General features: G+C 45.2%; 1 protein-coding gene across 1 annotated transcript in view; it reads left to right on the forward strand.

The window, feature by feature from the left end:
- slc2a9l1 (solute carrier family 2 member 9, like 1) overlaps positions 1 to 10,791 on the forward strand; it is a gene marked incomplete at both ends in the record, with an annotated part of 71,847 nt that extends 61,056 nt beyond the window's left edge. Inside the window, 3 exons of the mRNA XM_084315797.1 lie at positions 2,702 to 2,774; positions 8,965 to 9,092; positions 10,603 to 10,791. Coding sequence (XP_084171923.1) covers positions 2,702 to 2,774; positions 8,965 to 9,092; positions 10,603 to 10,791 — 390 coding nt within the window. The remainder of the gene's footprint in view (positions 1 to 2,701; positions 2,775 to 8,964; positions 9,093 to 10,602) is intronic.
- Between the last annotated feature and the right edge of the window lie 14,222 nt (positions 10,792 to 25,013).

Consider the following 25,013-nt stretch of genomic DNA (forward strand, 5'->3'; position numbering starts at 1 on the left):
CGTCGCGCGCTCGGGGGTTTCCGTCTGGGAGGGACGGTTACGGCGCTGCAGGTGATGCGTCTGCTGGGCCTTATGTCGGCTGCTCACACGGTGGTTCCTCTTGGCCCTTACCCTCACCATTGGGGTCCCCATGGGCAGCAGGGGCTCACACGTCACGGTCTTCACCGACGCCTCTCTCACGGGTTGGGGAGGGACGTGTCGGACCCATGCAGTGGGGGGCAGCTGGACAGGTCATGCTGGCTCGGCTACTCTGCATATCAATGTGTTGGAGTTGAAGGCGGTCTTCCTGGTCCTCAAACGGTTCGACCACCTGGTGGTAGGCAAACACGTTTTGGTCAGGACGGACAATGTGACGGCGGCGGCGTATATCAACAGGCAGGGTGGGACTCGTTCCGCCCGCCTGCTCCGGGCGGCGCGCGATCTGTGGCTATGGGCATCCCGCAGGCTGCGCAGTCTGAGGGCGCTCCACATTCCTGGTACGGAGAATGTGGGGGCGGATATAATGTCTCGGGGCGGTCTTCGTCACGACGAGTGGGAACTCCACCCCGACATAGTCAGACAGATCTGGGATCGGTTCGGGGAGGCCTTGGTGGATCTGTTTGCGTGCCGACGCTCTCACAGGTGCCCCTTGTGGTTCTCGCTCAGTCGGGCAGATCATCCCCCCTTGGGGGTGAATGCCTTCTCGACCTTTCCATGGTCTTCTGTACGCCTTCCCTCCTGTACAGCTGTTGAGTCAGCTGTTGGAGCGGATACGGAGGGAGCGCAGGATGGTGATCCTGGGCGCACCGGACCGGGGCACGTCAGTGTGGTTCCCGGTCTTAATCCAGCTTCTGGTCGCTCCTCCTTGGGTCATTCCGTGGTCAGCGACGGCCCTCTCACAGCGCAACGGATTGTTTTTCCAGCCTCCGGTGTTAGGTCAACGCCTGGTGGTGTGGCTGGTGGGAGGGTGAGTCTGGAGGGGATGGATCCCTCGGTGGTTGATACCATCCGGTGTGCGCATGCTCCCTCCACTGTCGCGGTTTACGCGGGCAGATGGCATGCGTTCCAAGAGTGGTGTAAGGGGGGGGGGCTGGGACCCAGTCTCCTGCCCCCTGGATGCTGTTCTGAGTTATCTCCAGTCTCTTCTTGGTAAACTGTCAGCTTCGACGGTGAGGGTATATGCGGCAGCTATATCCTCCTATCATGAGGGTTTTGAGGGGACTGTTTTGTTCAGCCACCCTCTTGTGAAGCGTTTCCTGCTTGGCGCTCGACGCGTTAAGCCGGTGCAACGCTCCTTGGCTCCGACTTGGGATCTTCAATTGGTCCTCGGTCGGTTGTCCTTGGCCCCGTTTGAGCCGCTCGAGCAGGCGCCGTTGGGACAGCTGTCCTTCAAGACCGCGTTCCTACTGGCTGTCACTTACGCTAAACGCGTAGGTGAGCTCTGTGCTCTCTCGGTACGTCCAGAGTGCCTGTCTTTTCGGACCGATTGCGGTGCCACTCTGCGACCTAATCCTGCTTTCGTGCCTAAGAATATCCGGAGTTCCTTCCGCTCCCGGGATATTGTGGTTCAGGCGTTTCGTCCTCCTCCTCACACTAGTGAGTTAGATGCGGGCCTTCACCTGTCATGTCCAGTCCGTGCTTTGGGGATTTACCTCAGCCGTACTCAGGACTTCAGGGTTACCGACCAGCTTTTTGTCTGTTACGGTGGGGCTCGTGCTGGTAAGGCACTGTCGAAGCAGCGCTTGTCCCATTGGTTGTGCGAGGGCATTACCCTCTGCTACACGTTGGCTGGGCAGGATCCCCCTGGGGGCGTCAGGGCGCACTCCACTCGTGGGGTGGCTGCTTCTGCCGCTCTCCTGGGTGGAGCCTCGGTGGAGGACATCTGTGCTGCAGCTTCATGGTCCTCCCCGGGTCCCTTTGTAAGGTTTTACCTCATGGACATGACCGGTGGTTCTGTCTCCCAGGCGGTTCTGGGGTCTGTGGCCTTTCCTGCTTCCCGTCCTTTGGTAGGGTAGCAGGAGTGTATGGGTATGGGCCACAGTGTGTTGAGTCACACGTGGTTCCGCCTGTACGGTGTGTTCAAGGGGTTCTGGTTCCCTCTTGTTCGCATTCAGGTAGAGTTGACTGCGCCCCCCCTTCATTAGGGAGGATGGGGTGACAGGGCTCCCTGCACCCCTTGATGTGGGCTTACGGGTGCTCAGGGGGTACATCTGTCGGGTCTCGCGTCCGCTCTAACCCATATCTCATAAGGCTCAGAGCGGGACGCGATAAGCAAATACGATATATAACGATAGGTTATGTATATAACCTAGTTATATTAGTATTGGCTGAGCGTCCCGCTCTGTGCGGCCCTGAGTTCCCTCTTGAGGGATATTTTCCTGGAACGAGATTTGATGAGGAAGAGTGTTTGGTGACCAGAGTCATGGTTATATAGGCTACGCCTCCATAGGGGCGGGGCCCCATTCAGGTGTGGGTGCATGTAGTTGTTCGTTGGGGATACAGTAGGTATCATAGGAGATAAGGGGTATCTCATAAGGCTCAGAGCGGGACGCTCAGCCAATACTAATATAACTAGGTTATATACATAACCTATCGTTAAGGCTCAAGATAGAAACCATGCCTCTTGACCACATTATTGTCGCCCTATAGCCGAATTCTGTTAACAGCTTTCTACACAAGTAACATCACATGTTTAGGTGCCATAATGATTGTTCCGTTACAGGATGCCAGCTACTGGGTGCCATACATTACTGTGGGCTTGATATTCCTCTTCATCATCTTCTACGGAGGACCAGGTATGTTAAGAATGCAGTTTAACCGTCTGTAGTGTTGTAGTGAAAAGGTTAACCTTCTGTAGTGTGGTAGTGAAATGTTAACCTTCTGTAGTGTGGTAGTGAAAGGTTAACCCTTTGTAGTGTGGTAGTGAAAAGGTTAACCTTCTGTAGTGTGGTAGTGAAAGGTTAACCTTCTGTAGTGTGGTAGTGAAAGGTTAACCCTTTGTAGTGTGGTAGTGAAAGGTTAACCTTCTGTAGTGTGGTAGTGAAAGGTTAACCTTCTGTAGTGTGGTAGTGAAAGGGTTGACTTTCTGTAGTGTGGTAGTGAAATGTTAACCCGTTGTAGTGTGGTAGTGAAAGGTTAACCTTCTGTAGTGTGGTAGTGAAAAGGTTAACCTTCTGTAGTGTGGTAGTGAAAAGGTTAACCTTCTGTAGTGTGGTAGTGAAAATGTTAACCCTTTGTAGTGTGGTAGTGAAAGGTTAACCTTCTGTAGTGTGGTAGTGAAAGGTTAACCGTCTGTAGTGTGGTAGTGAAAAGGTTAACCCTCTGTAGTGTGGTAGTGAAAGGTTAACTCTTTGTAGTGTGATAGTGAAAGGGTTGACCTTATATAGTGTGGTAGTGAAAGGTTAACCCTTTGTAGTGTGGTAGTGAAAGGTTAACCTTCTGTAGTGTGGTAGTGAAAGTGTTAACCCTTTGTTGTGTGGTAGTGAAAGGTTAACCGTCTGTAGTGTGGCAGTGAAAAGGTTAACCTTCTGTAGTGTGGTAGTGAAAGGTTAACCCTTTGTAGTGTGGTAGTGAAAGGGTTGACCTTCTGTAGTGTGGTAGTGAAAGGTTAACCCTTTGTAGTGTGGTAGTGAAAGGTTAACCTTCTGTATTGTGGTAATGAAAGTTGTAAGATTCTGATCAAACTGGCCAGTATCACGTCTTCGTCTGTTTGGCCCTCCATCCAATTCCTCTGCGTTGTGTACTTTTAATGGTCCTGACGTCTCCGATACTGGTAGATAAGATCCTTATCTCCCCCCCGTTAGTGCAATCCATAAACCATAATACTTCTCCACTTCCGTAAGAATTCGACACTTCGACACTGTGAGATACCTTATGAGGAGAAGCGTTGTTTTATTGCTATAAACAGAACCTCATGTTATCAGATGTTATCAAATTGTATCGTCCTTGAAGAGTCTATTCTAATGATCTCTCGGTGTGTTCAGATTGTCCTTTTGTTATTCAGTCCAATAGTGGTCAGGCCTAGTCGTTAGCCTAAGACCATCCTCGTGGTAGCCGAAGCTACTGGTGATGTGCCATTCTCCCCCCCCCCCCCCCCCCCTCTCTCTCAATGAGAGGAGAGAGTCTCTTCTGGTTTCTTCCCTCTTAGTCTCAGTCAGATTTTAGTCTGCTCAACACCCGGAAACACCGTTCGACTTATAGATGTTCGTCGTCGCAACGACGGCCCCGCATTCTGGTTGTCATGTGACGTGTTGTCATGACAACTGCGTTTAACCTTTCACACATTAAAATGCAGTTTCATTCACTGTTGCATTAAGATGAACCTCTCTCCCTCCTGCTCGTCGAGACAGTACACTCTAATCTCAGATGTTCTAATGAGGAATGTCAACAAACATTCTCTCGCTGGCAGTGTGGCTCACAACAATCACCCTGCTACTGAACCACCGTCTCCTGCTTCCACCGTCCGCATGCACTTCGACCTCTCTGACCCGGCACCGTTTTAGCTGTGGTCACTCCCCCCAATCTATACATCACATACATTGAAAAACCACCATTTTCTCTCAATCCCCCCTTGATTCTTATCACCCCTTCAGAATCATAAATCATTATTTGGTTTTTTTATTAATTATGCCAAAAATAGCCTGTGGTTGAAGCAAACCAACCTCGTCTCTCGTGCACAAGAAACGAAGACGGCCCACGGTCAACCCAGTGATCCTGCTGCCTGATGTCTGTTTGCGCCCCCCTTCGTGCACAAAGGGAACCGAAACCGACCACCAAAACCAACAACATCCAACGACTCATAACCATTGGAGCCCCCCTGTCTGCTCCCAATAATTATATCCTGTTGTTCTACTGTTCTCCCTCTTATCTACCTTCTATATATATATATATCCTTCTATACATATATCTTATATATGAATCCTCCATTTATATCTCATACTCCTAATCAATGAACACAGGACTTCTCGCTGTTGTCTCGTCTCTCGATCTCCTGATTGACTCTGAAAGGAAGTCCCTGTTTTGTTCATGATTCACCGCCCGTGCTCTGTTGTTTCAAAACGCTCTCTAAACAGCGTCTCCGCAGGGAAACCCCCTCCGATGTCCGCCTCGTTCTCCCCTGGGCAAACACCGCCTGCGACCGCTGGACTCCGCCTCGTCGGCCGTCTCCGCCCCGTCGGTCATCTCCGCCCCGTCGGTCATCCCCCGCCCTGTCGGTCATCTTGGTTGAGGCTCATCTCCACTGCCGTCGGCCCTCTCTCTCGTCGTGGACGATCTGTGTACCAGGCTGCCGTGCCTGGCCCCTGCGGCTTCCTCCTCCTCCAGTCTGTCTCCTGGCCATCTCCATCGCTGTCGGTGTCATTCCCCCCTTGAAAGCAGAAACACAACACCGGCAGTCTTTCTGTACACTCGACCCTGTGTTTTCTATTAGTCTACCGTGGCTTTGGGCCTGCAGCTCGTTCTCTATATATTTTTTCCCTCTGCAAGCCCCTGCCATGGCCACGCCCTTTCAGACTGTTGGACGGTGTGAGTGTCCTACAGCCCATGGCGCTATTTGTTCTCTATTAGTCCCCCACCTTCTCAACACCCATATCTAATCCTACAGGGCTGTTCCCTGTTTTGTTGTCTTCCGGCGTGACACCAGCAGCTAAACGATACCCACTCGGCGCTCTACGTTTGTCCCACGGGTGACCCCCAGCGCGCGCCAGTTCTTTCTGGTGACGTGTCCCCTCAAGACTCTGCCTATTTATTAGGTGTGAGAAGGCCCCACTGGAGATCGAACTCCCTCTTATTTCATAATTAAACTTATTTAATTAACCTGTATATCGATCTTATTATTATGATAATAACATACAACCGAGCATCGCTCTAACATACAACAGAGCAGGTTGGTTCCCTGCTCCTAACTCACATACGTACTCGTACTATCATCTAACATACAACAGAGCTGTCCGTCGCCCTATACCCTACGGGGCTGTCTACCGTCGCCCTGGAGCTGTCACCGTTGCTCTATACCCTACGGGGCTGTCTACCGTCGCCCTGGAGCTGTCACCGTCGCTCTATACCCTACGGGGCTGTCTACCGTCGCCCTGGAGCTGTCCCGTCGCTCTATATACCCTACGGGGCTGTCTACCGTCGCCCTGGAGCTGTCCCGTCGCTCTATACCCTACGGGGCTGTCTACCGTCGCCCTGGAGCTGTCCCGTCGCTCTATACCACACTTTGAGTTCCTTTACAAAGTTCTACATACACCACCGTGTATACACACAAGCAGTTGGTAATCTTGAAAAAATTAAACTCCTTAATTAACTTAAACTCTAAATATTCCCCTATGGGTAATGGAAACTCCCCAGCACTACCCCCCCCCCTCCGCAATTAAACTCCTTAATTGAATTAAACTCTAAATATTCCCCTATGGGTAATGGAAACTCCCCAGCACTACCCCCCCCCCTCTGCCACTAGGTGGCGACCTACTCCTCCATTTGCCTGTATTATCCCACTGCCCCCCTAGATGGCGGCCAAAACTCAGTCTAGAGGATTGTAGGTGACGTGTCACTTCCTGATTCTAAACCCCTCGTGGCTCTGCGGCCATTTTGACTCGGTGCAAATGGCTACTCTCTCAACAAACGGCCGCTGCCCTTCCTTCCAAGGCCTGAAAACACCGCTGTTTTTCCTCTCTTTCCTATCCATTATCAGGGGACGCTTTCTCAGACTAATACTCTTGCCTGATCGGACATAATACACACTGGTACAATCTCCTTTCGACTTTCCTTCTGTTATGAAAACAGTCCCGCCATAACAATTTTTCGATCTGATTCAAGCGCCCCACCCCCCCCTTTCCTCATCTCGCATTTACCCTCCTTAAACCAAAACTGTGCAGCCTGCCTCATTTGCTTTTCATTCTCTGTAGATAACACCCTCGATTTTCACCATGGCTCTCTGCTCATATTATTACAGCTGGCATTCTCTCTCTGTGTCAAACTAGAAATGTTTACGTTTACGGATTCACTATCTGTTCGTTTTTATTTGGCTATAAAAGATCAAAACAACCGTGTGCACAGTGAACTCACATTTTTGATCGGAGCGCTGTTTCCCCTACAGCGCTGGTTCGCCTCCTGACCGCTCGACTCGCCGCTCTCTCCCAGGGCTGGCCGGCTTTGCTTCGATCATGATTCTCCCACACATTGATGACTGTTGTCCACTGTCGCCCCATTATTGAAAAAGTCTTTATCCGTTGTTCTTATCTCTTGCTTTCTGGCTGTCATCAACAACCAACTGTTCCCGTTGTTTTAATCTCTTGCAAATCCGGGTCACGGCACCAACTGTAAGATTCTGATCAAACTGGCCAGTATCACGTCTTCGTCTGTTTGGCCCTCCATCCAATTCCTCTGCGTTGTGTACTTTTAATGGTCCTGACGTCTCCGATACTGGTAGATAAGATCCTTATCTCCCCCCCGTTAGTGCAATCCATAAACCATAATACTTCTCCACTTCCGTAAGAATTCGACACTTCGACACTGTGAGATACCTTATGAGGAGAAGCGTTGTTTTATTGCTATAAACAGAACCTCATGTTATCAGATGTTATCAAATTGTATCGTCCTTGAAGAGTCTATTCTAATGATCTCTCGGTGTGTTCAGATTGTCCTTTTGTTATTCAGTCCAATAGTGGTCAGGCCTAGTCGTTAGCCTAAGACCATCCTTGTGGTAGCCGAAGCTACTGGTGATGTGCCATTCTCCCCCCCCCCCCCCCCTCTCTCTCAATGAGAGGAGAGAGTCTCTTCTGGTTTCTTCCCTCTTAGTCTCAGTCAGATTTTAGTCTGCTCAACACCCGGAAACACCGTTCGACTTATAGATGTTCGTCGTCGCAACGACGGCCCCGCATTCTGGTTGTCATGTGACGTGTTGTCATGACAACTGCGTTTAACCTTTCACACATTAAAATGCAGTTTCATTCACTGTTGCATTAAGATGAACCTCTCTCCCTCCTGCTCGTCGAGACAGTACACTCTAATCTCAGATGTTCTAATGAGGAATGTCAACAAACATTCTCTCGCTGGCAGTGTGGCTCACAACAATCACCCTGCTACTGAACCACCGTCTCCTGCTTCCACCGTCCGCATGCACTTCGACCTCTCTGACCCGGCACCGTTTTAGCTGTGGTCACTCCCCCCAATCTATACATCACATACATTGAAAAACCACCATTTTCTCTCAAAGTGTTAACCCTTTGTTGTGTGGTAGTGAAAGGGTTATAGTGTGGTAGTGAAAGGGTCAACCTTCTGTAGTGTGGTAGTGAAAGTGTTAACCCTTTGTAGTGTGGTAGTGAATGTGTTAACCCTTTGTAGTGTGGTAGTGAAAGGGTTAACCTTATGTAGTGTGGTAGTGAAAGCATTAACCCTTTGTAGTGTGGTAGTGAAATCATTAACACTTTGTAGTGTGGTAGTGAAAGCGTTAACCCTTTGTAGTGTGGTAGTGAAAGTATGTATAGAATGTATAGATGTAGCAGTACTGTCTATCTGTATGTCATGTATGTCATATATGTTATGATGAATTGAAAATGGGGGACCCTGATGTAAACAAGATGAAAGTCTTTCTCTGGTCTGCATCCCCTTAACAATTGTATGTATTGAGCTGTACTGTACTGTACCCATTCTGCAATCTGTTAATAAACTTTTCAATCAATCAATCAATCAAAAGGGCTAACCTTCTGTATTAACCCTTTGTAGTGTGGTAGTGAAAGCATTAACACTTTGTAGTGTGGTAGTGAAAGCGTTAACCCTTTGTAGTGTGGTAGTGAAAGGGCTAACCTTCTGTAGTGTGGTAGTGAAAGCATTAACCCTTTGTAGTGTGGTAGTGAAAGGGTTCAAACTCTTACTGTGAGTCTCTCTGCCTACACATAGTGTGGAAGGCTACACAGGTAGAGTTATGGAATGTTCTGGAAGATCATCACAGCTCTTTATCCCCCCCCCCCCCCCCCCCCCCCCCAGCTGGAGTGATGCCCTCTCTCTGCACTGAGCTTTTCATCCAGTCCTGTCGGCCGGCAGCATTTGTCTTCACAGGAATCCAGCGCTGGGTGGGCCATGCTGTGCTCGGACTGAGCTTCCCCTTCCTCATTGTGAGTATATAGTCCAAGACTAGCTAGTATTTATAGTATTTATATGATGTAAATACTGCATATATATACTGCATATTTACATTTATATTTTTATATTTACTGCATATATATACTGTGTATATATATATATATATATTAGGGGTGGGAATCGCCAGAGACCTCACGATATGATACTATCGCGATACTTGCGTCACGATACGATAGTATCGCGATACTAAATATATCGCGATACGCTTTTTATAATTTAATTTATTACCTTTTTTCAACTGCAAAGTAAAACTTTGTCAACATGTTTTATCTAATAAAATAAAGTTCAGTCTGTTCATCTCACTTCAATAATTTTTATTGCAGAACATGGTATTTTCTCAAGCAGACAGATGTAAACACTAATCTGTGTTGCATGTACTGTACCTGACAAACTGAACTGTTTGTATTACAGTCATATTCCAACTTAACTGAATGCACATGTGTGTGTGTGGACTACTTTAAAAAAAAATATTATGAATAATTAAATATCGATACTTGGCGTCCCTGTATCGATACAGTATCGCCACGCAAAGTATCGCGATACTACTACGTATCGATTTCCCCCCCCACCCCTATATATTATATATATATATATACATATTTGTCTGAATATACTGTACCTGCATATAACCCCCCTATATACTTACTTATACACCTGCATAACCCACAGCTCTGTATGATAGCATGTACAATAATGCTGTATATACCATATATATATTTATTCACCGCATATACAGTAGCCACTGTGACAGTGGCTCCGGAGGCAGAGCAGTCATCTGGCAATCCAGAGGTTCTCGGTTCGATTCCCACTCCGAAGTGTCCTTGAGCAAGACACTTAACCCCTAACTGCCCCAGATGAACAGGTTGGCACCTTGCATGGTTGCCTCTGCCGTCGGTGTGTGAATGTGTGAGTGAATGGGTAAATGTGAGGAACAAATTGTAAAGCGCTTTGGATAAAGGTGCTATATAAATGCAGCCAATTACCATTTACATACCCCCAGGTGTTCAAGTCTTGAGGACCTTATTTTAACGACATATTGTACAAAAAGCTACAAATCCCCTTTTAACACTGTGTTACATTCCAACATGTCGCTGTTGTATTTTGTTTGTCCTTTTGTGTCTCCCCTCTCTCTCTCTCTCTCTCTCTCTCTCTCTCTCTCTCTCTCTCTCTCTCTCTCTCTCTCTCTCTCTCTCTCTCTCTCTCTCTCTCTCTCTCTCTCTCTCTCTCTCTCACTCACTCCACCTGCTACTCTGATCCACTGTGATCCAGGTTCCTGTCATTCATTGAGACACCAATAGGAACCCAACCAGTCATCAAGCAATCCACCAGTTGGCAAAACAGAAGCCCCCCTCTTGTTTAAAACCATGTGGCACTTCCTGTTTCTTCCCTTTTGAAACATTAGAAATACGTGGCACTCGCTGTTCTCCGCCTGGTTCCTGGTTCTCATTAGCATCGACTTGTGTCTCTTTCTCTGTGTCTCAGGATGCTTTCAAGTCATTCTGCTTTGTGCTGTTTGCCTGCGTGTGTCTGCTGGCCTCCGTCTACACCTACTGCCTGTTGCCGGAGACGAAGGGGAAGACTTTGCTGGAGATCTCAGAGGAGTTTAAAGCCATCACCATATGTGGGATCTCCCTCTCAGAGGAGAGGAGCACAGAGGAGACCAGGTTATGAGCTGGTTCAGATCACAGGAAGAATTGTTTCAAAGTGTTATTAAAGTAAATTAAAGAGTGCCTCAGAAAGGACCGGTCTGCGTGTGTAATCATCCGAGTATGTCTGTATTCGTGCATCGTGGAATGTTCACAAGTCATTTCATTTAATGTCCTTTATTCTGTCATTCGAAAAAGCCTGTCGTAAAAAAAAAAAGACAGCTGGACGGAGGTTTTCCTGTTGTAGCAGGTCCATATTTGACACCGTACTGAAAACAAACGTATTATTTATTATTCTTTCTCACAAGTCCATTAAACTTGTACATTCAATAACTTTTAGTAACTCTTTTGTAATATTCACAGTAGCTGAGACTGTCCACTGCACTGTTCCTCACAATAAATATCATGGTATTTCCTAAAAAGTATCATGGTATTTCCTAAAAAGTATCATGGTATTTCCTAAAAGGTATCATGGTATTTCCTAAAAGGTATCATGGTATTTAAAAAAAAAAAAGTATCATGGTATTTCCTAAAAAGTATCATAGTATTTAAAAAAAAAAAAAAACGTATCATAGTATTTCTAAAAGAGTATCATAGTATTTCTAAAAGAGTATCATAGTATTTCCAAAAGAGTATCATAGTATTTCGAAAAGAGTATCATAGTATTTCGAAAAGAGTATCATAGTATTTCCAAAAAAGTATCATAGTATTTCCACACACAAAAATAAATCTGTATTTCCAGACCAGTATTATGGTTTGAATTGGATTATACGTTGGTATTATCTAAGCACAATGGTGACCTTTCCTATGGCAGTATAGAGCTGCATTTAAAGAGGAAAAATCTAGTCTATATTAACTCTTTCAGTGCCAGCAGGGGGCGCACGATTTAGTGCTTGAATGCCCACCATCCACTTCAATGTTAGCGTTAATATCGCCTAATCTATGTTTTAAATTATGGCTATGTGTCTAATCTAATCTGCCCGTCGCTTATCAATGACTCATTTTCCAGTCAACATTGTCGAAGCGGATTGTTTTTTTATCGGTTCATTTCTGTTTTATAGCAAAAGCCCTCGTTTTCAAGGAAAATTAAAATATTCCATAATAAACGGAATATTCTAGAATATACAAAAGCGCTAACATTTTTCAGCCTATTTATGAATCGTTTTCAAATAAACGCTAGATTATCGATAGTATATGTGTACGTATGCACGCTATATAGGCGATCTGATATCTGATCTGATATATTTCCTGATCGCTCGCACAGCCAAACAGCCACATCACACATAGGGGAAAAGCTTATATCTCCGTGAAAACAGGTCTGATTATCCTAAGACTGGTAAAATAGATTCCTTACCTGAGATCAGATGTTATCCAAAAAGATTATTCCAATTCCTGATCGCCATTCCAAAAATCGATAATTTTATTGATCCAACGCTACATACTGTAAACACATATTACACGCTGTTCTGATGGTCCACAATGACTGGGATCATCTCCGGTTACATGCGTGAGAAGTAAAATGTGGATTCCGGATTTTTTCATTTTCATTGAGTCCATTCCAAAAGGGTGCATTACCATCTGGGAGACGATAGGGGGCGCTTTTTTCACACCTGAGCTCCTGATGGGGCTGGTTTCCCAACGGTAGACTCGGTTGATGAAATATGAATTCAGATTGCTAATAAAAAAAAGTTCACGCTAATTGTCGTGGTGGGCATTCAGGGGGCGGGCTGATAACATGTGTTATGTCGTGGCTGGCATCCAAAGTGTTAATAAGAGAACAATTTATTTACTTTTATTCTTATTTATTTACTATTTTTCCCCGCTGGTAGTATAAAAAAAAGGGGGGAAAGGTCTCCAGTTTGGCGAATCGTTCGTTCATGACGCTGTTCATCTTATTAACCCTTTGATCGCCGGGGTTAAATTCATAATTTACCATCCCTCGCCAGCCCTATTTAACATGGAGAAGTTCCCCTTCTTTGCAGGGCTATAACTTTTTAAATTGTATTGCTAAATTGACATTATTATGGCCCATTCAACGTCTTATATCTATTGTTCAGGGTGTAGCAACGTTATACTTTTTCATTCACATATTCATACTAAAATACGGTCTAAAGTATAAGTATGTTTTTATCGTTTTCTGCAGCTTTCTCCAGAACTTGATTTATAGCCCTAAATGCATTATATTGATGATCAAATACAGTTTGGTAGGAATCTGTGCAAGATAAAAAATGTCAACTGGAGATGCTTCTAGGAGTTACTACGTATGATCTGATGATGACCGGATGGGCGGGGGGTCGTTTATAATTCCGTGGGCAACGTTATATCATTCATCTAGTGTGGGTGATATGATCATCAGAGCAGTTAGTATAGAATACATTAGAAAATAACGCTGAAACTCACCGTACCTTCCTCGCGGCGTTGGGAGATGAGCGTGGAACAGAATTGTTCTATTATGGGATGTCGAAATATCCGATCCATTTCCAGGTTGTATAATAGTATATACGTCCAAATCATGTTGTTTATCGAGTTATTTGCACCGATCGGTGTTCACTGTGTCAAGATGGAGTCCTGCTAACGATCGCGAGTGCCCGGACGAAATATGGGTGAGCATTTCCTGTTTGGCGCGTCACTTCCTGTTGCGCGATCTGCCGATCGGCCACCAGATGGCGGTCTTGAACCGTTAGAGAGTTGAGAGGGACTCACCAGTACATATAATGTCTCCGGGAGAGAAATATGATTTCGATCACAGATTTTAGAAATATTGATATCAAAGACGTGTTACGGCGTCTTCGGCAGAATGAGCATGGCGGGGAATGACGAGTTTCGGCGTCTTCGGCGATCAAAGGGTTAATAGCCGATAGAATGTTTGAAAGTGACGGGTTGTCCTCCATGCGTTGCTCACTAGTGCCTCCCCTGCTCACTAGCGTATTTTACATCTTGAGCAATAATATTTGCGTCTTGTTCTAGCAGCGTTCTGTGATATCATCATATCAAGGGCACACGGACGTCGGTGTCTACTGCGCATGGGCATTGGGCGTGAACGGCTCCGTATCTGGCTTGCGAAATTTACATGGCACTGTTGCAGGGGAGTTTTGAAAATGAAAACCCCCTTTGAGCGTTGCCGCTAGGAAAACGAAATTGCCTGCCAAAACGGCATTGCCTTTTAACTTGGACATGCAAACGAAATAATTTGAAAAAGAAACGTTGTAAGTGTAACCATGGCCTGAAATTACCATCAAACTATCACACGTTTTTGTAAGGGCAGTAACCACATACGTTCTACTCCAGTGCCACTAGCAGGCACACATGCACACATAGAGCCCAAGGGGTGCTTGAGCACCTGCCTTTTTGAGCCTCATAAAAAAAGTGCCCTTTTTTTTTTTTACCGTTACGCATATAGACTACCCTTCCAACTGAAAAATGTCAGGATAGAATCAAAATATTAGGTAAAGAGAGAGAGAGATGCCCCATATTCCATTGCAGTTTGCACGGCCTCCTCAGTGTGCCTCTCCGCGGACCTATATATTTTATGCATAGCGTGGGTGGTGATGATGATGATGATGATGATGATAGAAACCGCTGTGGCGCATACAGTTGAATGCTGGTATTACACTTATTGAGGGACACGAAGAAGTCAAGTCCGATGGGATTTGGGAATCTCAAATACAAATCGGGATTGGAATAAAAAATGCATTTATAGTAAACAATACAGAATATACAGCACTTCTTGGGGTCTGTAGGGTAAGCACTTATTCCCTCCCCCCTGAACATTTATGGAGATGTTTGGGCCTTTTAAGTCAGTGATAAAAGTGTCTTTCAAGGATAAGTGAGCTCCTGCACTGATTATTATAGTTCAATATTCAATATTTGATGACCAAAACCCCCCAAAAAGCATAAAAAGCCCCCCCCCCCCGCCCGAAAAGGGCCCTTAAAAATCGGGCTTGCGCGCTACGTGCGCTCGGTTAAAGTTTCAAGTTTCAAGTTTCTTTATTAGTTGTCATACAGAAGTACAGAATACTTTTATATAAAATGCTTCTTTCTGTTTTGCTCCAGAGATTGTGCTAGATAAAAATAGATAAGTATAAAATAAGTATAGTAAGTATAAAATAGAAGTCAAGTCAAGTACGTAGACAAAAGTGTTCAGTATACATATATACAATGTACAATGCAGAGTAGAAGAAACTGAGTTACAATACAATATACTATACAGTACAAAGCAGAAATGGGATGAGGTACAATTTAGGTACAATTTACAGTAAGGTGTAATGAGGTATGGGTTGTAGTGCAAATTCTTTACCAATAAATATAAAGTGTGTTGGGCGGCTACGTGGCGTAGTGGGCAAGGCGCTCGCCACGAAATCTGGAGACGCTGGGCTTGCCTGTTCGAGCCCAGCGCTCCACATTTGCTTTCAGTTTAGCTGGTCGTCCGTACTAATACACATTGGCCGTATTAGGGGGTGGGAAACTGATGGGTGGGGATCGGGCGCTGTGGACAGCGACTCCTACAGGTCGGTTGGTGCGCCTGCGCAGTAGAATCAGGAAGTGTCGGGGGCAGCGTGAGCCTCCCACGCGTTACTCCTCGCCACTGAGAGATCGAGCTGCGCAGGTGAAAAGATGCGACTGCTGTTACCTCAAGTACCGGAGGGGACTTGTGCTATGTATGACTTAGTCCACATTGCAGCCGGCTTGTGGGAGGCAAGAAACAGCGTTCGTGACAGGGGAGGGTTGAATTGGATGATACGAAATTGGGATGGGAGAAAATATAGAAAATGGGAGAAAAAGTGGATAAAAAAAAATATAAAGTGTGTTTAGGTGTTCTAAAGTGGGTAAAGTGGGTGCTGCAGTGAGTTGTTTGTTTAAAGTGAGTGTGTGCGTGTGGATGTGTGTGCTGTGAGTGCATTTGATGGTTGTTACATAGTGTTATTGTCATTTAGCATTCTGATGGCCTGAGGATAAAAGCTTCTTCTGAGTCTCTCTGTGCTTGCCATGAGACTCCGGTATCGCTTGCCTGACCGCAGCAGTTCAAAGAGGCAGTTGTTTGGGTGGCTGGAGTCTTACACACAGGTATAGTGCCCTTTTCAGCCTTTGAGCACCTGCCCCTCTAAAGTCCTGTGCACGTCCCTGGCCACTAGCCCTTTTGGTCGGTAGATTCCTCATTAGAAGCCTGGGCCCCTGAGTCCCTCTACCCACTCCTGGCTCTCATGCGGCGCCATAATGATGTGGCTCAGTCTTTGCCTTATCACAAGCTAGCAGCTGCTAGCAGACCGTCTTCAAGGTGCTGAACACACTCTGATGTGGGTTCTCATAATGTGCTTAAAGACGTTCTGCCCACAGCCCGGAGCTCTCGGGACGGGGCCTGTAATTGGCATTATATCTTGGCCCCGGCCGCTCACGCTGGACCGGCCTCACGCTGGTTCTCGTTATCACTGGGAGGATTAACTAGGAGGATTAATTATAGAAACGGTTAACGGTTCACCCTCACAAACCTGACCAGCTGCTCATTGAATTTGGCCAATGTATGTTTTTAAATTTTAATTATTATTATTATAAATTGTTTTACTTCAATACAAAAGGTACGTACACGTATGGAAGAGAGAAAGAGGATATCCAAAAGAGCACTCAATCAAGTTCAAGTTTCAAGTTGTTTTATTTGTCACATATAAGGTACATGTAGTAAAATGCTTGGTTCTGTATGACCCTCCTGAAATTGTACTGCATACAGTAAAAAGTAAAGGAATAAAGACCAAACACTATACAAAATATACAATATACAAAACTAAAATGTACAAAATGTAACAAATAAAATAAAATAAACATTATGCAAATCACAAATATGCAAAAAAAATAAAACATATTACACATAGTGTAATTAGGAATATATTTCTTTGCATAATCCTCTGTGACTCCTCAGCATTTCCCCAGATGGGACAGGGTGCAGGGTCAGCCAGAATACCCTCAGGGCCAGGTTGGGCTTCAGTGCCTTGTTCAAACACTTTGACAAGAATAAACACATTGGCTATTGCAGGATCAGACCACTGGTTACGGCCTTCGGGGTTGTACACGTCAAACGCCGGATCATACATACCGCTGAGATATGACTGCCGCTATGAGTATGACGCTATAGTGTCACATTGGATGTTAAGACGGGTTGGTTTTCCAAAGGAGTTTGTTTTTCCAATAGAGATGTAATGGCGTCTTTGTACCAACAGATGGCGGTGTCATTCTGCTGCTGACGGCCGAGAATCACCGCTCTACCTCCTGAGTAGTCCAATTACTAGTTTAGCTACATTTTGCAGTAGTTGGGTGGTAGTTTAACTACATTCAAATCTCAGTAGCTTCTTCAGTAGTTAACTAAATCAAATAAAATGTATTTGTAAGGCCCGACAACACACGTTAATGTCCCCATGGGCCGGACACGTCAAGAAGAAACATCACAATAAATCAAGAACAAAACAAAAAACACCATGAAATCCAAAATAAAATGTAAAATAAATAAATGCAACACTCCCAGACATACCCCACATGAAGGTAAGGAAAAACTCACAAAAAACCTAGCAATTGGTCATTCACTTTTTTGGATATCATACTCTATGGAGATTTCCACAGCCCGGGTGGGTTGGGATTGTGCGTGAGTACAGGTGGCACACAGTGGATTTCGGCGGCTGAGAGAGTGAAGGCCATGTTTTAGCGACGAAGCGGAGTCAGGGTGCTGATCCTGGGGGGTCCGGGGGTCCAGGGGTGGGGGGGTGGTAGTGGGGGAGGAAATAAATATTTTGTCTTTATATATATATATACAGACAAAAAATATATATATTGTCTGTAGTAACACAATTACAATTAGTTCTGTTTTATTGTTTTGGTTATTTCCATTGTCGTTATTGTTATTGTTGTTACTATGTCCTGTGAAGTCCTGTTTATTGTTGTTATTACTGTCTTTGTGTTGTCTTGTTTCATGTAAAAAAAATTTAATAAAATTGTATCAAAAAAAGAAAAACCTAGCAATAGGAAAAAAGCACCACAGGCAATGTGGAGGGGAGCAACCTTAGATGGGCCGTTCAAGGGCGGAATCAGTACTGTAGTGTTGCTATAAAACAGGCGAAACAGTTGTTAAGTATATATACGTGTAATAAAACACAAATATGTACATGCAATAGCAACTGGGGTACATAAGAACATTTAGAAAGATTGAAAATAGAATAACGGATCCATTTGAGGTATGGGGCGACGTAGAGAGGATCGTAACCTCTTGGCCATCACCCATTGGGACGTCCACCATTTTGGTCATCTCTGTGTAGATATCAGTTCAGTTGTTGCTCCGTGTAACTATTCGCTTCCAGACTCAGATTGTGATAATTCTCCGCTGTGTACTTTGGATGTAGTGGAACTTATTCAAAATAGTTTTAGTTTGACAAACACTTTTTGAGAGTAGTTACAGTAGGATGTAGTTTAACTAGTCGCTAGTCGTTTGGTAAACGACAGTTTTAGAGCAGTTTCCCCAATAGGCCACTGTCTGTAGGAACTCCAATTCATTCCTACTGACTCCTTATGCTAACAAATGTCAACGTGTGTGTGTCCGTTTGATATACTGACGCGTAGAAACGGCGTCGCAGCCCGACATCATTTCCCGATGCTGTGGAGCGTGGAGCGTCTCAGCGTGGAGCCCGGGAGGACCAGAGTGCTCCATCGTGTTTTACGGCTACATTCTGTATGAACCGACAAAATACGAGAGTTGTTTGACTTTTTAAAAGGGCACTGTGTTCAGTTCAGACGTACTTTGAAAGAGTTTTTTTTTTTTTAAGAGTGCCTGGTGGTATTTTTAGGTATTTTACAGCTCCCCAGTAAGGCTGGAGAGCGGAAAAGCCTCCTCCAGTTGTGAGTCCGCGGGGAGAGGTTAGAGGTGAAACCGAGGCCATTACTCTGTTCCTGCTGTTCTCCCCCCCCCCCCCTCTCTCTCTCTGAGCTCACCAACAACAACCCTGCCAACGAACAGGAAAGGACTCAGGAGTCTGAATCATTTCATTCAGTCACTTTGGATAAAAGCGTTAGCTAAATGACTACATTTCTGCTCATCTGCTCCCAGTCTGTGGAATGCTCTCTCTGATCATCTGAGAGCACCACAGATCGTGCATGCTTTTAAAGAGGGCCTCAATTTTTTTTTAATAGAGCCTTTTTGTTGATTTTTATCTAGTTTTAGCCCCACACATTTCATGTTCTTTTTACTCTTTTATTAGTTTTAGTCCTACTTATCTTGTGTTCTTTCTATTCTCTTACTAGTTTTTATGTTCTTCTTCACTGTAGTGCCTTGAAATTTGTTCCACAAATATAAAGCGCCCCTACAAATGTAATATATTATTATTATTATTATTATTATTATAAATGTAATGTAATATGTCTAAATGCACTCAGATTTGTAGTGCTCAAGCTCGGCACTGCTAGACGAACGATGCCACTGACCCTTAGAGGTAGAGATGTACCCCTCCTGCTGACTTGTTGTACACAATTTGTAAGTCGCTTTGGATAAAAGCGTTCAGCTAAATGACTAAATGTAAATGTAAATGTATTCATCATCATATACGGATGAGCGATATGCGAAGACATTATCGATCCACCTTCAAAGTTTCACAGTACAACAGACACATGTGATACGAGGACGATGGGACCTCACATACAGTGCATTGGGATAGCTAGATAAAAACAGATATACAGTAATAGATTATACATATCAACCTGTTTTTATTGTTTATCAATGTGACATGCATTAAGCTTGCAGCGGGAGGAGGGGAGGGAAATTATTAGCACATTAAAGCAGTGAGTCATGAGGTAAATACTGAACCCTAAAAAGAACAGAGAAAGCATTTTTAGATATACTGTGTATATTTGACCCCCAAAAAAAGCACTTTTAAATACAGACTACAGATTAAAGCCAAGTAATTACATTAATATATTTGGCTGTAATCTGATTTATCTCATTAAGCCCAGTTCTACATCATTATGATTATGACTACGTGAATGGCTTGTGATTGATAGATGGAACAATGGCAATTAGTGTCCAGATTGCTCAAAAAGCCACCTGATTAAATTGCCCACTGCGTGAAGATTATCTACTTTGGCTAAGTGGGGGAAGAATCACCAGCAGATGTCATGGAATTAGAGGCTCATTGTGACATTAGTCCGGTGACCTTGGTGAAGGACACACTGTTAATGTCAGTGAAAGCTTTATGGACACCCGCTGTACAGTAGGCGTTGATAGCAGCATATAAAGGGTCCTTCCTGGAGCCTTTAAAAGCTGTGGTTTCCAAAGCGTTGGTCCGGGGACGCCCCAGGGGTCCTCCGGGGCGTTCCAGGGGATCCCCATCATACAATAGAAGTTGGTAGAGTGAAAGAGAGTGAAAGAGTGACTAATCTGAAGATAGGTTTCACTCTCCTGTTACCTCCTCACCTACAGCAGAGACAGACAGCTATGGAACTCTGGACTAAGTCTTACCAACGGATAACTGACATGAAAAGGTTTGAGAACCCCTGCTTTAAAAGCACGGACTACATATTTTATCTGCACATTTGCACTGTATTCTTATTATAATCTAGTGTATATATTATACTACAAGCCTGCACACTTATACAGCCCTGTCCTGTATTCAAATCTATTCTATTGTGTTTTTATTCTAATTCTAATTCTATATTCCATTTTATTCCATTTGTATTCGACCTTAATTTTATGTTAATGTTGATGCACCAAATGACCAAGACAAATTCCATGTATGTGCAAACTTACTTGGCAATAAAGACTTTTCTGATTCTGGTTTTGGTTCTGGTTCTGATTCTGGTTCTGGTTCTGGTAACCTCCACTCCCACCCCCACACAGCTGCATGCACGACCTAGTATAATACACCTGCCCCAGTGACCTCGCTTATTATAACGTGACCCCTGTTGGTATACGACGACCAAAACAGTCCCTGTTGACCTTGCGCATGAACCACTTAGCATAATGACATCTTTTTTTAGAGAAGTCTTGGGAACGTTAACATCTGAGAGCATCTCTACCTCGTTTACAGTCTGGGTCTTAATAGGTCCATCCATCACGTTAGCTAAATAGAGAGATAGAAAGAAAGAGGAGGAGAGAGAGAAAGAGAGAGAGAGAGATAGAGAGACAGAGAGACAGAAAGAGAGAGGAGAGAGAGAGAGAGACAGAAAAAGAGAGAGAGAAACAGAAAGAGAGAGGAGAGAGAGAAACAGAAAGAGAGAGGAGAGAGAGAGACAGAAAGAGAGAGAGAGAGAGAGAAAACAAGGGGAGATATGGGGTGGGGGGTGGGAACGGGAAGAGATGAGTTGCACTGGGAATAGAGAGTGAGAGAGACAAGAGACACTAAACTTTAATAAAAGATATATAAGGGATGGAGCGTCTAGAGCGGCATCCTCCTGCTATATTAAATACAGCTAGTCGTGGTGCGTGAGTACAGGTGGCACACAGATGGGGCCACTCATGGGACCTGGGCTCGTTAATGACTCACAGCCAGAGGGTGTGTGTGTGTGTGTGTGGAGGGTTCTGACATCATGAACCAGGGCCCTCTGGCGGCACGACATCAAGGCACCCAGCATGCCACCGCTCCCTCTGCCTCCATTACAGAGAGATGCCCCCTTCCCCAGGCAAGTCGTTTGATCTGTGGGATTAAGACAGTTCCATATCCTGGCAAACCCAAACCTGGCAACATTTCACCGTGCCATCACGTGTCAGCAGGAAAAAACCCAGCTGGAATTGAATTGTCATGTCATTATGCCTCTTTACAGGTAAATTATCGTGAGAGACCCATAAAACACGATCATTAAGCTGCAATGAATGATGTAGAAATGTGGAATTTCTGTTCGTCTCTATCGCTTTCATTCATGACCTTCAGGAGAAATCACAAAACATTCTCTTTTACAAGTGAGACCTGAATTCACCAAATACATCAGGTGAAGTGGTGAAGTGTCAAGTCAAGTCAAGAGTTTTATGTTTTGATACCAAAACACTTAAGGATAGTGGAGACGTAAAGAGAGAACAGCAGTACAATAACAATAACAGTAAAACTGAATGCATCAATTTTCCAATGGTAGTTCACTCATTTCCGAGAAGAGAATGTGTTGCCGCTGCTTCCTTTGCGTTGCAGATGCCTTGGGTGTATTCAATGTCACACAACCTTCGTGTTGATGACGCGCATGTGAACTAAAACAGATGTTTGTCTGTCTTAACAAGAGGTGCAAATCCAGACCCTGCAGAATAATGAAAGACCCTCACCACCCCAACAACAGCCTGTTCAAGCTGCTGCAGTCAGGCAAACGCCTGCGCACACCAGCAACTAGGACAGAGAGACTTCGGCTCAGCTTCTTCCCCCAGGCCATCAGAGTCTTGAACACTGAACTCTCCACACACAAGCACACATGAGCACACACAAAATTTACAGCTTAATTAATGTAGAATGTGGGATTAGCCTGAAAGGTTATTAGGCGATGACACAGGGCTGAGGCCTATGAAAGGTCAAGGGTCACGGATACGAAGTGGTTTAGAAAAGAGATTATGATTGCTGTCCAGAGTTTAGTTAAACAATGCACGTTTTGGGCCTTGGGAGTTTTAGGCTGTATGCTCCCTAAACATAAAGTTCCCTTAGCTGTTTGTCAGTTGTATGGCTGAGGGAACCTAGGGCCTATAATTGTTGAATGAACATTGGGCTGTGGGAGCAAAGACGTGGACCCCCCCCCCCCATCTGTTGAATGAACATTGGACTGTGGGAGCAAAGAGGTGGACCCCCCATCTGTTGAATGAACATTGGACTGTGGGAGCAAAGAGGTGGACCCCCCCCCCATCTGTTGAATGAACATTGGGCTGTGGGAGCAAAGAGGTGGACCCCCCCCCCCCATCTCTTGAATGAACATTGGGCTGTGGGAGCAAAGAGGTGGACCCCCCCCCCCATCTGTTGAATGAACATTGGGCTGTGGGAGCAAAGAGGTGGACCCCCCCCCCCCCCATCTGTTGAATGAACATTGGGCTGTGGGAGCAAAGAGGTGGACCCCCCCCCCCCCCCCCCCATCTGTTGAATGAACATTGGGCTGTGGGAGCAAAGAGGTGGACCCCCCCCCCCCCCCATCTGTTGAATGAACATTGGGCTGTGGGAGCAAAGAGGTGGACCCCCCCCCCCCCCATCTGTTGAATGAACATTGGGCTGTGGGAGCAAAGAGGTTGACCCCCCCCCCCCATCTGTTGAATGAACATTGGGCTGTGGGAGCAAAGAGGTTGACCCCCCCCCCATCTGTTGAATGCATCAATTTTCCAATGGTAGTTCACTCATTTCCGAGAAGAAAATGTGTTGCCGCTGCTTCCTTTGCGTTGCAGATGCCTTGGGTGTATTCAATGTCACACAACCTTCGTGTTGATGATGCGCATGTGAACTAAAACAGATGTTTGTCTGTCTTAACAAGAGGTGCAAATCCAGACCCTGCAGAATAATGAAAGACCCTCACCACCCCAACAACAGCCTGTTCAAGCTGCTGCGCAGGCAAATGCCTGCGCACACCAGCAACTAGGACAGAGAGACTTCGGCTCAGCTTCTTCCCCCAGACCATCATAGTCTTGAACACTGAACTCACCACACACAAGCACACAAGTCATGAGCACACACCCAACACACACACTGTATACGCTCACACACTAGCAGTCACTTTAGCATGAACACACACACACACACACACACACACACACACACACACACACACACACACACACACGCTGCACACGCTCACACTCAAGGTCACTTTACACAATGAAAGGTCACTTTAAAAACAAGAACGGAGTGGTTCTTGTATAGTAAACAGATGGATATAGCAAGCTAGCATAAAGACACATAGTATAACTGTAGATTGTATAGTATAGCATTGTATAGTAGTGTACATAAGACCCAGTGCCTCATCCGTAGCTAACAGTGTATTGCACTATCGCAGGACCTTAGCATGTCTTACCATGCTTTTTGTAAACTTTATGTACCTATTATGTCTTATTCTTATTACTTGTATATTGCACAAATGTCTTATTCTCATCCTATTCTTATTATTGTATTATTGCACAATCGTTGCGGGCAAGACTCCCCGCATTTCACTGTATACTTGTATGCCGTGACAACTTGACTCTTGACTTCGTCTTTTGGGTAAAATTTCTGTCGATGAAAACATCTGATCAGGGGATCAAAGTTGTAATAAGAACGTATACATCACATGTCCAAGTTCTACCAAGCAGCAGTGTTCTAGGATGGATAGTGACTAACGCAAACACAACCACCTTTACTTAGATTAGTCGTTTCCTCTGCTGGTTCTTCGCAGGAACAATATCCAGTTCAAAATGATGACTTTCACCAAGATTGACATCATTATTTGGTTCAATAGTCACACCGGTTTGAGCCACATGCAGGATAGTTTATACGGAACTCTGCAAAGAGTGATGTTAATATTAGAAGAAGAAGAATGTCATGCAGATTTTTTGTACACACACACACACACATGCGATAGGCGACCCACAGGAACACACACACACATGCACTGAGTCGCTGATTAAATGTTCTCTGCACCTCCCATCCCGTCATCCTTCCCCCCAAGGGCAGCCGGGAGCAGACAAGAGCTGCAGCGTGTGCCGCGCCCGGGGACCAATCCATGTGCTCCTGTCTGTCTTCGTCAGGGATGCGACAAAGTTAGTGATCTGTTGTGCATGTTTTTCCATTGGGTTTATCTTATCGGGAGGGGAAACCCTTGCGAGCACGGGGAGAACATGCAAACTCCACACAGAAAGGCCCGGGAGATACCCCACCTGGGTAACTGGCAACACGGCAACCTGGTCCCCAAGAAGAGGGAATTGAACCCAGGACCTTCTAGCTGTGAGGCGACAGTGTTAACCACTACACCAACGTGCCGCCAGATTAAACTGTCTAGTATCTATATATATCTAAAATCTATTAAACAGATTAAGTGTGATTGCAGCCTAGAACTGACTGGAGGCAGTTTAGAATCCCTCGTCTTCATAACCATCTGGGAATAAGGTGAATTGGACCAGTGTGGTGCCTTAGATAAGATTTAGATCTGGTATGCGGTGGTGGAAGGTTTATAATCTGATAGAGGGAAGAGGAGGAGAAGGCCAGAGGAGAGGATAGCAGAGTAGAGGGAAGGAGAGGATGCAAATATAGGAGAAGAGACAAGAGATTGGGGGACAGAGGACGACAGGAGAGAGAGACG

The sequence above is a fragment of the Notolepis coatsorum genome, assembly GCF_963971535.1.
Source record: "Notolepis coatsorum genome assembly, chromosome: 6".
Taxonomy (NCBI): Eukaryota; Metazoa; Chordata; class Actinopteri; order Aulopiformes; family Paralepididae; genus Notolepis; species Notolepis coatsorum.